Below are 11,811 nucleotides of genomic sequence, written 5' to 3'. Positions count from 1 at the left end.
CTGCCGTCCACCCCCCCTCTCCACCCCGTCCCCTTACCCCTTCCCTTCCGGCGTACCAGACTGTGCATCCGCAACCATCCACACTCACCCCTCCCCTCCCCTCCCCCCCCACCCTCCTCGTGGCATGCAACAGTGTGCTTCAACCAGCCCATGTCCGGGGCCTTTGCGCTGATGGGCCTTGCGTCGTCGGCGTGGGTCTACTACCGCACGTCCAACACGGCGCTGGCGTCGGGCATCTTCTTCTTCTTCACCATGGAGGCCCTCCAGTTTGTGCAGTACTTCTACATTGACGACTGCGAGTCGGACATCAACCGGTGGCTCACCCTCGCTGGCTTCCTGCACATCTGCCTCCAGCCGTACTTTACCCACGTCATCAACGCCTCGCTCACCACTGCGCCCAAGTACCTCTACCAGTACGACATCATCAAGCGCCTCTGCCTGCTCGGCGGCGGCATGCTCTTTGCCCGCTACTTTATGGCAGAGTGGAACCCGGCGTCGGTGGCCCAGCCCGTCACCTCGGCCTTTGGCGAGTGGGCCGGCCTCACCCCGCCGGCCAACGCCTGCGTCACTTCGGAGTGGCTCCGCGGCGAGAAGCTCTGCACCTACTCGGGCAAGTACCACCTTGCCTGGTCCGTCCCTATGTCTGATCCCACCTACTGGACGCCCGGCGCCGCCATCCACTCGTTCCTTATGTTTGGCCCGTTCTTTGTCATGAAGTGGGACCGCTCCACCTGGTTCAAGGTCATCTTCCGCGGCATGATCATCCAGGGTGCCTTCCTCTTCCTCACCGGCCCCTACATGGCCTCGTGGGTCACCGACAACCTCCAGGAGCAGGCCTCCATCTGGTGCTTTGTCTCCATCGCCGAGATCACCTGGATGCTCTTTGTCATCCGTGAGAAGCTCATCCTCGGCTGGGGTCGCGACAAGGAGGAGGGCAAGCTCTCCGCCGTTGGCCCTGCCAAGCCCATCAAGGCCGAGTAAATGCTGTGCCTGTTTCTTTGCCTCCTCGCATGCCTCTCCACCTCGAGCTGTGACCGCAAGCTGCGCTAACTGTGTAATGTTCAGAACATCGGCAGCAGCGGCGTCGGCTGCTGCGCCCTGGCAGGCGCCGTCGACACAGAACTGGTCAGCCGCGGCACGGTGCCCACCGAGTCCTCAAACTTGGTGGCCATGCGGCGCGCCGAGCCCGGGAGTGCAGGCGAGGTCGCTGCATGGTCCTCGGCACTCGACTTGTCCGAGTCTAGCATCGAGCTGACGCCGTCAAAGGTTGACCAGTCAGAGGATGAGCTGCCTGCCGTCTCTGGCCGGTTCATGTCGTTGCCCTGACCGATCGTTGTTACCACGGTCGGGTTCGACGACCACACCGACGGCGTGTCGCGCGCAGACGGCGGCCGCCGCCCCACGGCCACTGTCGTCGTCGGCCGGTCGGTTGCCCGCGAGATGAGCGGGAGCTCGACGCCCGAGCCGCCCACCAGCGGTGCCGTCATGAGCGGCTGAGCCTGCGGCACGTCGTGCATCTTGAACCGCCCGCTCCTCGACGACGCCACGCTCACGTGAGCGCCTGTCTCATCCGACGACGACATCGAAACTGCAAACGTCTTGGGACCACGCCGCCGCGTCATCACAAGCCGCCACAGGAGCACCACCAAGAACGCAGCAACGACAAAGACGTTGGTGAGGATGACGAGCACTTCCAGAATCGTTGCCGTAAAGCTCAGATCCGTAGTGTACACGTCCGACGAGAAGACCTGGCCCACAGAAAAGGTGAGCATGAGCTGCACAAGCGTCAGGATCTCCAGCCAGTTGATGATGTTGTGGACAAACGGCTTGACCGTGAACTGGACCACAAGCGCGCCCATGAGGACCGTAAAGAAGGCAAACGGTACCAGCGGGTTGGTCGCAGGCATCACCGCAATGATGGCCACCAGCAGCCGCCGCGCCATAATGACCAGCTCGAACCAGAACGACCGCTCGAGGTACGGCGCGTAGAAGAACTGGAACCAGTGCCCATCGGCCTCGCCCATGCCCGGCGGCAGCGACCGCAGATACCGCCGCCGCCAGCGGAGGAGAAGCGAGAAGGCAAACGGAATGCCGAGCCCATACAAGATGGTCATGATCGTTCCGGTCACCACAATGACCAGCCAGTCCGAGTTTGACCGTGAGCACTCGATCCACGGCGCAGCCCAGAGGTAGTAGTTACCGTCCGACGACGTCCGGCACGGCAGCGCCACCAGCATGTTCACCGTGATCGGCATGTAGCCGAGGTTGAGCACCGCCAGGCCGGTCCGGATGGCGCCGAACCGCCAGTCGCGCTCGCTCCGGCCAAACAGGCCGCCGTCGACCACCGCCGAGAGGCCGGCAAAGATGGCGTAGCCAATGGCCGGGATGAAAAACAGCGCAGGCACCGCAAAGAGCGAGACAAAGAACGAGAGCTCCCACTTGGAGTTCGAGTTGGAGAGGCACGCCAGCATAGGGAACGAGAACGAGGTCCACGAAAAGACCGAGTCAAAGGCCGTCGTCACCGACGACGGCCACACAAAGGCTGACGAGCCTGAGAAAAGGATGGCCGAGGTTTGCAGAAAGACAAACAGCGACTTGATGAGCGGCGCGTAGAAGACGGACTTCTTGTTAGTCTGATTCATGCCGTACCACACAAGGAAGACCGCGCCGTAGAGGGCGGCAAGGACGATGGGCGTCGCCGTTGGACACGCCTCGCACCGGCGGCCCTGCAGGTAGTAGTCCTTCTCACACCGCGAGCAGAGGCGGTCGCGGTAGCCGTTGCGACACTCGAACGGATCCTTGGCCTCGGGATTGCAGCTCGACTCGTCGATGCCGATGAGGTAGCACTCGTCGATGAGCGGCGTTCCGTCGTCCTTGTAGCCGGCGACATAGTAGTTGGGCTGGATGGTGAGGTTGGCGCGGTGCGGGACGGCCCCGCCCCAATTGGGACCACTGGGGACGACATCGGCCTCGGCGGCCGAAACAAAGCCGGCCGGATGCGAAGCTGCAGCTGCGGTGGCAGAGGACGAGAGGTCGATGCCGAGCGTGTTGGAGCCATCGCTCAAGTCGGCGAGATCAATGCGGCCACCCTCGCAGCGAACGGCATCGCCAAATGGAGCGCAAGAGCGGCACTGGCCGGCCTCGCCAAAGTAGCCTGGATCGCACTTGCACAGCTGGTACCCGTAGTACCGCGGGTCGAGGACAACGCTGGAGCGCGAGCGACGGACATCGATGAACGAGGGACACGAGAATGGCTGGTCGGCCGAGAGCTGAACAAAAGGCTCGATCGGAACAATGGAGCTTGGAAGCGAGATGCGGTCCTGCTCGCCAAGCTCCGGGTTGTCGGCAAACTTGGCAGACTGGACTGATTCGGTGAGAGTGTCGACCGAGCCGGTAAAGTTGTTGGCCGAGCCGTCAAACTCGAGAATGGTGGGCACGGTGTCAAACCAGGGAGGGACATTGCCAGTGATCTGATTGTTGTTGACGTACATGAGGACGAGGGTCTGGAAAAAGTTGCGCGGCGCAGGGAAGACCTCGACAAATAGGTTGCCGCGCATGGTGCCGACAAGCTGGTTGTGCGAGATGTCGACCCGCTGCAGGCGGGCAAAGTCACGAAAGGTGGCAAGCATGTTGGTCACGTCGCCGCTGATCTGGTTGCGCGAGAGATCGATGTTGACGAGCGAGGGCGAGAGCTTGGCCCACGACAACGGCACAAACGACGAGGTCAGCTTGTTGCCTGCTAGCGAGAGGTGCTGCAGCCCCTTGATGTTGCCGATGCCTGCCGGGAGCATGCCTTGCAGGTTATTGCCTGACAAGTCGATAGTGATGGCCGAGATGTTGCAATTCTCAGGCACCGAGTCAAAGAGGTTGTCTGCGGCAGTGACCGAGTCGATGAGCGGCGAGTCACACATGACGTCGAGCGGGCCGGAAAGGCGTTGCCGGAAATGTCGACATGAGTGACGGATGCAAAGCCGGGCGGCAGCGTGCCGGTAAAGCTGTTGTGGGCAAGCTCAAAACGGCCGACCTGCGACCAGGCGGTGCCAAAGGCGACTGGAACGGTGCCGGTGAGACGGTTGTTGCGGACGTCGATGAGCTTGAGCGAGGTCCAGTTGGCGAGCGAGGCCGGAAGCGTGCCCTCGATGGCGTTCTCGCCCATCCACAGCTGCTGCATCTTGGTCATCTCGCCCCACTGCGGCGGAATCGATCCGGAGAGGCTCTGGCCCGAAATGACAAGAAAGTACACGTCAGGCGAAGTGAAGATCGGAAGCGTGCCGGTGATGCCGCTCTTGTACGTCATGAGGACCTCGAGCGCGGGAAGCGGTGCAAACGGGGCAAGAGTTCCGACGAGGTTGGCGTTCTCGGCGAGAACGATGATGCGGACGTTGGTGAGGGCGGACCAGTCGGTGGGCAGCGGGCCAGTCAGCCCCACGGCGCCAACGATAAGAGCGCGGAGCGCGGACCAGCGCGGAATGAAAGCCGGCAGTGGTCCGTTGATAGGCATGTAGTTCAGGTAGAGCGAGTGGAGCTTGGGCGCGGAGGTGATGGCTTCGGGGATCGACGAGTAGTCGCAGTAGCTGCAGCCAAAGTACTCGAGCGAGGACATGGCAGCGAGAGTGTGCGCCGGCAGTGGGCCGCCGTTGCCCAGGCCCGACGAGTCAAAGGTGAGATAGCGGAGCGAGGTCATGCCTGCCCACTCGGGTGGAATGTCACTGCCTGCAAAACCGCCCGTTGTCCGTGCTCCCGTGTTGAGCGCAAGGATACGAAGATTGCTCAGCGCGCCCCACTCGGGTGGGAGCGTGCCCTCGAGCTCGGAGCCAACGAGCGAGCCAAGGGTGTAAAAGTAGAGCACGGCCGGCGAGAGGAACGAGAGCAGGAACTCGGACGGCACCGCCTTGCCACCCAGCAGCAGCAGCTCGAGCTTGGACATCTTGCCCCACGCCGCCGGCAGCGTGCCCGAAAGAACGTTGCCGGTCAGGTCGAGGGTGACGAGCTCAGGAAAGTCCCACGCAATGGGCGGGAGCGTGCCAGCCATGGCGTTGCCCGAGAGGGTGATGGCGATGACGTGGGTGAGCCCGTCCGAGGTCGAGGTGTTGGAGCATGTGATGCCGTAGTACGAGCAGACGGCGTCCGGCGTACCCGCCGACCCGGCCCTCGCCTCCCACCCGCCGTTGTTCGTCCACATCGATCCCGAGAGAGCGTCAAAGAGCGCGTCCAGCTCTGCAGCTTCAGAAGCGAGGTCAGCAGCCACGACTGTCTGACCAGTCACCGCCACCATGACAGCCAGCAGAGCGAGGATAGCAGGCGCTCTGGTGCAGCATGGAATCGAGGTCATGGTGGCTAGTCAAGTGGTACGCCAACGTCTCTTCTGCGGTGTCCCGGTTGGCTCTCCTGTCTTGTCAACAGCGTGGGTAGTGCCATCGGAGCAAACGTTTGGTCACTCACACGGCTTTTTTTGGCTGCTGCCAGCGGAAGTTCAATTTTTGGGGACGAGCACTCTCGGTACTACCACGGGCTTTGCGCTTGGACTTTTTTACCGCGCCTGCCGGAAACGAGTGCGGGTAGCCGTGAAAGCGGGTCAGAGCAAGGAGCCGAGCAAAGCTTTGCGGCCAACACGACTCGCCAGCCAGGCCAAAGTCCGGGCCGACAGCCACAGACCGACAGCCAGCCAGCTACATCCACATAGGGTTCCGAGTGGTGGGAGTTTGCAACGTGCTGGATATGTCGCACGCATCAGCGGGTGGTGAGGTTGGCGGAGGCCGGAGCGGGAGCGGTGGCAGCCAGTCGACGGCGGGAGCGACTTGGCAGCATGACGACCACACCACGTTGGTAGACAGCAGGCAGGACGAGGAGGGACCAGCTGTGGCCCCGAACATGGACGCCGCAAGCAGTGAGTGTCCAGGTGGAGGGCATGGGGCGGCTGGTGAGGATGAGGATGAGGATGGGCTTTTGGCCGGCGAGGAGAACAACGACGCGGCGCGGGCGAAAGGGGTAGGGGATGCGACTCGTGGTGAAGCTGCGGATTCTGCCGAGGCTGTGGCTCTTGCTGCGGATTCTGCCGAGGCCGAGGCTCTTGCTGCGGATTCTGCCGAGGCTGTGGCTCTTGCTGCGGATTCTGCCGAGGCTGTGGCTCTTGCTGCGGATTCTGCCGAGGCTGTGGCTCTTGCTGCGGATTCTGCCGAGGCAGAGGCTCTTGCTGCTGATTCTGCCGAGGCTGTGGCTCTTGCTGCGGATTCTGCCGAGGCAGAGGCTCTTGCTGCGGATTCTGCCGAGGCCGAGGCTCTTGCTGCGGATTCTGCCGAGACCGAGGCTCTTGCTGCGGATTCTGCCGAGGCTGTGGCTCTTGCTGCGGCCTCGGGGTTTGAGAGCGAGGTCGAGGTGGCGGGTGGAAGCTTGAGCTTCCCAGGCTTTCACTCGAGCGGGGCGTCGTTGGAAGCGAGCAGGGCATCGATGGTCTCAAGTGGCGACTTGTCGCTGAATCTGAGGGTCTTGGTAGACAGAGAGAGTCCCAAGACTTTGGGCAGCAACAAGGTGGAGGAGCCGACGAAGATTTTGTCTGCCAAGTCCAAGAGCAAGGCCGACGAGGAAGAACAGGCGCTGCGGATGCTGTTGGCCGGCGAATCGCTGCGTATGTCTTCGCAGGAGCGCGATATATTCTACGCAAGCTCGACGTCGCTAATTGGGCGCGAGCTGACCCGTGATCTCGAGCCGAACGACCGCATGCAGCTGCAAGAGGCCGGCGTGCTCGACGCGCGCGGAAGGCTGCTCGCACAGACACCCATCGTCTCACCGCAGTTTCTCGACTCTGCAAAGAGCTCCAGTACTTCGGATCAGATGCCGACGCCGCATGTGTGTGATCTGGGCGAACTGGGGCTGGACCTGCTGTCGGACGGCGAGCACACGACAAGCGTGTCGTCAGACAGTGGGGACTCGATGTCGGACGAGGAGGCACAGTTCGAGATCCGGTGCGAGCTGGCACGGATGAACCTGCGGTCGCGGGGCGAAGCGGTCATTCCCGCGTCACTGATGGCGCTGGTAGAGACGTGCTCGGCTTCGACGTCGCCGCAGATGACGCGGAGCAACAGCGGCGATGACGACGACTGGTGGCCGCAGCTCAAGGTCCGCGAGCACAATCTGGCGGCCGAGGACATGGCGCAGATGTTCAACGACCCTGAAGGGTATCTTGAACGCAAGCGACCGATGGTAACGCGTGCGATCCTGAGGGGTCAGACCCAGTTTCTAGTCGAAGCCTCACCGGCAGTGGTCTTTGGCGAGCTGCTCAACGCCGTGCTCGATGTGACCGACTCGGAGTTTGGCCTCATTGCCGAGGTTATCTTGCACGAGGGCAAGCAAGTGCTCTTTACGCGCGCGGTGACGAACATTGCGTGGTCGGAGTCTATGTCGGCGTTTCACGACGAGCAGCTGCGCAAGCGCGGTGGGTTTCTCTTTGAGGACATGGAGTCACTCATTGGGCGCCGGTGACGAGCCGGGCGCCGGTTGTGGCCAACTCGCCCGAGACCGATGAGAGGCGTGCCAAGTCTGGGTTGCCCGAGGGCCACCCTGCTATTGCGACGTACATGGGCGTGCCCCTGATGCACGGAGACGAAGTGGTGGGCATGATCGGAGTGGCCAACCGGCCGCTGGGCTACTCGTCGGCGCTGGCAGCGTTTCTGGAGCCAATGCTTATCACGGCGGCGAACCTGCTAGTGGCCGAGCAGCAGGTGTGCTCGCGCAAGCTCGCCGAGCGCAAGCTGCACAAGCTCAAGGCACGGCTGGAGAAGCGTGTGGCGAAGCGGACCGCCGAGCTGCGATCAAGGAACGCCATGCTGCGGGCAACTGTCATCCGGCGGATCGAGATGGAGCGGATTGCGGTGTCGTTTGCCAAGTCGCAGGCCTCGTTCCTCGCCAAGATGTCACATGAGATTCGGACACCGCTCAACGGAGTCATCGGCATGTCCGAGCTTCTTCAGCTCACCCCGCTCAACGATGAACAGCGGCAGTTCAACACTACTATCAAGTCGTCTGCCTCGGAGCTGCATGCCATCATCTCGGACGTGCTTGACTTTTCCAAGATGGAGGCTGAGAGCATCAACATCGAGCACATTCCGTTTGACATGCTCGACATGCTCCAGGGTGTTGCGGCCAAGTTTGAGCCGTCCGCGCATGACAAAGGCGTCCGGTTCAACGTCATTGTCGACTTGAAGACCGGCACGACGTTCCGCGGCGACGCAGCACGGCTGCAGCAGGTCCTTACCAACCTCGTCGACAACGCGGTCAAGTATACGACGACTGGGCGGGTAACGCTACGGACGACGGTCCGCGAGACCGAGCGCAGCGGCGAGAAAGGCGATTTGTGGCGCCAGGTCCTCGCGCTCACCGTGGCCGACACCGGGTCGGGTATTTCACCCGACCGGCTGCCAACCCTCTTTGAACCGTACCAGCAGCAGAGCCTCGGCTCGGAGACCGGCCGCATGCACACAGGCACCGGGCTCGGTCTCGCGATTTCCAAGAAGCTTGTCGACGCCATGGGCGGCGAGATCTTTGTGGCCTCGACGCTCGGCGAGGGCACCTGCTTTACGGTTGCCGTCGGACTCGAGCTCCTTGGTGTGCGGTCGAGCTCGAGCACGGGCTCACTCTCGCCGCTGCGGGGATTGGCTGAGAGCGGGGAGAGCTGGCGAGCGAGAGCTGGCGGTGAGGAGGCCGGCGAAGGCGATGAGTGCAGCAAGGTCAGCAGAGACCAACTCGGTGTTCGACCGCTCAAGATCTACTCGATCTCGTCAACATCAGTGGCACCTGTGGCCTTGTCAACGCCGGAGCTGCTCTCCGAGCTTGGCTCTGTCTCTGACTCGACCTCGGCCACCGGGACAGACACTGGGCTGTCTGCGGCTTCGGACACAGTCTCCCAGTCTATGACTGCCTCGTTTTCGGCGTCGGTGTCGCTGCCGACGATTCCGGAAGGGTGCGTGGTGGAGAACATCGAGCAGAGTGTACCGTTTATCAACGCGCGGATGCTGCTGGGACGAGCGCCGATCGGTGCGAGCAGTGTTCTTGTTGTTGACGACGACGAGGAGGAGCTGGATGCGCTGAGTGACATGCTGCGGGCCATGGGCATGGAGGTGACCGCGTTGACGAGTGGGACAGGGGCGATGCTTGCGGTTGCCAAGAATATGGCACAGGTTGCCGGCGGGCTTGCTGAGGCGTTTGACATCATTTTGGTCTCGTCGGAGCTCAAGGGCTTTCACGGCGGGGCGCTTGCGGCCAAGATGCAGCAGATGCCACAGCCGCCACCGACCAACACCTTGTTTGTGGCGGTTGTGCGGCCGTGCGAGATGCATGGCGAACTGACGGAGGTGTTTGACGGCATGCTTCCGCGGCCAGTCCTCCCGCACATGCTCAGCAACGCAATGGCGATGCTGGCGCAGGCCGGATCCTCGCACGAGACGCTTGTCTCGTTCTCGCTCTCGACCGACATGCTGTCGCAGACGACGCGTAAGGTGGACCTGAGCAAGATCGACGAGCTTCCAATTTTGCCGTCGTCTGTCTTTCGGGTCCTTGTGGTCGACGACAACGCGACCAACCTCGAGGTAGCCAAGCTGATGCTCGCGCGACTGCGGCTTGAGCCAGAACTTGTGGACGACCCTCTGGAGGCTGTCAAGCGGATCAGCAAGAACGCGTACTCACTTGTCCTGCTCGACTGCTTCATGCCTGCGCTCTCAGGTTACGAGGTGGCGCAGCAGGTGCGTGCGGCCGAGACCGCGGCGGCAGACGGGCGGCACACCCGAATTGTGGCCATGTCTGCGGCCGTGTACGCGGACGAGGTGGAAAAGTGCCTCATGGCGGGGATGGACGGGTTTATTGCCAAGCCACTTGTCCTCGCTACGCTCTACGACATGCTCATTCGCGAGTTGAGTGGATACGCGTCGGCGATTGCCGGCGAAGCAGCGCGGATGGCGCTGATGCGGTCTCGGGCACGGTCGGTGCGATCGGACCTGTCGGGCTCGATTGCCCTTGGTGACTTGGGGCTGGCGTACTCGGGCTCGTTCAAGTCGTCGGCGTCGGGTGGTGGCTCTAAGACCTTGTCGTCGTCGCTGTCGCGAGGCCACGTCGGGAGCGAGCACGACGCGTGGTCTATGTCAGACGATGGAAAATCATCCGAGGCATCGCCGCGCGCCAGTGCGAACTCGAGAAGCCTCGAGAAGCCGCAGCCAGACAAGGATGGGCAGGACGAAGCTGGTGAGAAGAAGCGGAAGAAGAAGCGGAAGAAGAAGCGGAAGAAGAAGCGGAAGAAGAAGCGGAAGCGGAAGAGGAGACAGAACAAGAGCAAGGCTATGTTCTCGTCGCTGTCGTCCGGGACGTCGTCGTCATCGTCGTCGTCGCCGTTGTCTTTGAGTGGCGGACGGCCGTCGGCCAGCCGACGAATGGGTGGGAATCCCGAGGCGTCGAAGAAGCTGACCTCGTCTGTGGCTCTGGTGGCCATGCCTCCTCTGGAGGAGAAGTCAAACTCGCGGTCACTGCATGGGCTTGAAACGGTGGTTCCAACCGACGGGGATGAATGCCAGGGCCAGACCACGACTGCGAATCCGCTCCAGGGCAGAGACAAGGCAGGAGAGGTGATGGCGAGAGACGAGGCGGAGCAGACGAAGAAGAATGGAAGCGCCGTGGTGGGTCAGGACATGTCAGGCAGCTGTTGCGAGACCGGCGACGGCGAAAGTAGCGCGGGCTGCAGTGCGAGCCAACGCGAGCCCCGCGGCGGCTCGAGCATGCAAAGCGCAGACGGGTCTGAGTCGGCGACGTGGATCTCGCAGTCGCTGACTTCAGGGACCATCTTTAACAAGGCGCTCTTTACCGGCAACGTGCTGTCGCATCACCAGCAGGTCTCGTCGCCGAGTCCGTCGAAGAGGACGCGCGAGAGGCGGGTGAAGCAATTGCAGGGCAGAAATATTTCGGGCGACTCGATGGACTCGGGCTCGACACTGTTCTCGATGGAAGGCCACAAAGGCGGGTCGATGATGAAGGCAGCAAGCCGAGCGAGCGACGCCAGCTCGCTGTTTTCCGGCCAAGTCCGTGACGCCAAGCAAGCGAAAAAGTCGAGCGTGTTTGAACATGAGAGCTCAGTCAGCACACTGTCTGAAGGCATGTTCTCTGATTCAAACGAGCAGGTAGCGATGGTGGCGTCGTCGTCGCTTGTCTCGTCTGTTGGGCCGCCGTCGTCACCGAGCGACAAGCGGCAGCGTGTGCGGCACACGGTGGGCCTCATTCCGCTTGGACGATCGGTCAAGACGCTGCCTGGTGGAGTCGGGCACGGAGCCGAGGAGAAGGAGGATCCAGATGATGGTGGGCAAGGCGGCGAGGTGGAGGACATGGACGGCGTGGATCTGACGTGGTTGTATGTAGTGGGCATTGTTCTTGTTGCGGTTGTGGCCAACCAGCTTTTGTAGACCCCCCTACCCGCCCGCAAACACACGCACACACACATGCACGCACACACGCACACTGCGACCTGATCACGATCACACACACACACACACACACACACACACAAACACACACACACACACACACACACACACACACACACACACACACACACACACACACACACACACACACACACACACACACACATAGCGACCTGATCACGATCACTCACATACTGCGACCTGATCACAATCACACACACTCTCTCTCGGCGACCTCATCACGATCCCCTCAACCCCCTCCCCTCCCCGTCCACCACCACCCACCACCCACCACCCCTCCCCCCCCCAGCTTGCGCTCTTCTCTGAGGCACAAGGCCTCGACAGAAGCATTGGC

At 62.2% G+C, this 11,811-nt stretch overlaps 3 protein-coding genes across 3 annotated transcripts in view; 2 read left to right on the top strand and 1 right to left on the bottom strand.

Annotated features, from left to right (window-relative positions):
- Window positions 1–999, top strand: part of AMSG_12392 (uncharacterized protein) — a gene marked incomplete at its 5' end in the record, with an annotated part of 1,976 nt that extends 977 nt beyond the window's left edge. The window contains one exon of the mRNA XM_013897736.1: window positions 134–999. Coding sequence (XP_013753190.1) covers window positions 134–981 — 848 coding nt within the window. The 3' untranslated portion in view covers window positions 982–999. The remainder of the gene's footprint in view (window positions 1–133) is intronic.
- A 57-nt stretch (window positions 1,000–1,056) lies between these two features.
- On the bottom strand, window positions 1,057–5,332 carry AMSG_10822 (Hcr2-0B; the record flags this gene model as incomplete). The annotated part of the gene is made up of 2 exons (XM_013897681.1): window positions 1,057–3,871; window positions 3,910–5,332. 2 exons carry the CDS (start codon window positions 5,330–5,332, stop codon window positions 1,062–1,064), a joined length of 4,233 nt encoding a protein of 1,410 aa, XP_013753135.1. The 3' UTR covers window positions 1,057–1,061.
- A 539-nt stretch (window positions 5,333–5,871) lies between these two features.
- AMSG_10821 (sensor protein) lies at window positions 5,872–11,435 on the top strand (the record flags this gene model as incomplete). The annotated part of the gene is made up of 7 exons (XM_013897680.1): window positions 5,872–5,899; window positions 5,993–6,457; window positions 6,494–7,175; window positions 7,221–7,397; window positions 7,484–8,603; window positions 8,760–10,369; window positions 10,766–11,435. The coding sequence occupies 7 exons, from the start codon at window positions 5,872–5,874 to the stop codon at window positions 11,433–11,435; spliced, it is 4,752 nt and encodes a 1,583-aa protein (XP_013753134.1).
- Between the last annotated feature and the right edge of the window lie 376 nt (window positions 11,436–11,811).

This window comes from Thecamonas trahens (assembly GCF_000142905.1).
Source record: "Thecamonas trahens ATCC 50062 unplaced genomic scaffold supercont1.65, whole genome shotgun sequence".
NCBI classification, from domain to species: Eukaryota; order Apusomonadida; family Apusomonadidae; genus Thecamonas; species Thecamonas trahens.
This window is presented reverse-complemented; position numbering and strand designations above follow the sequence as displayed.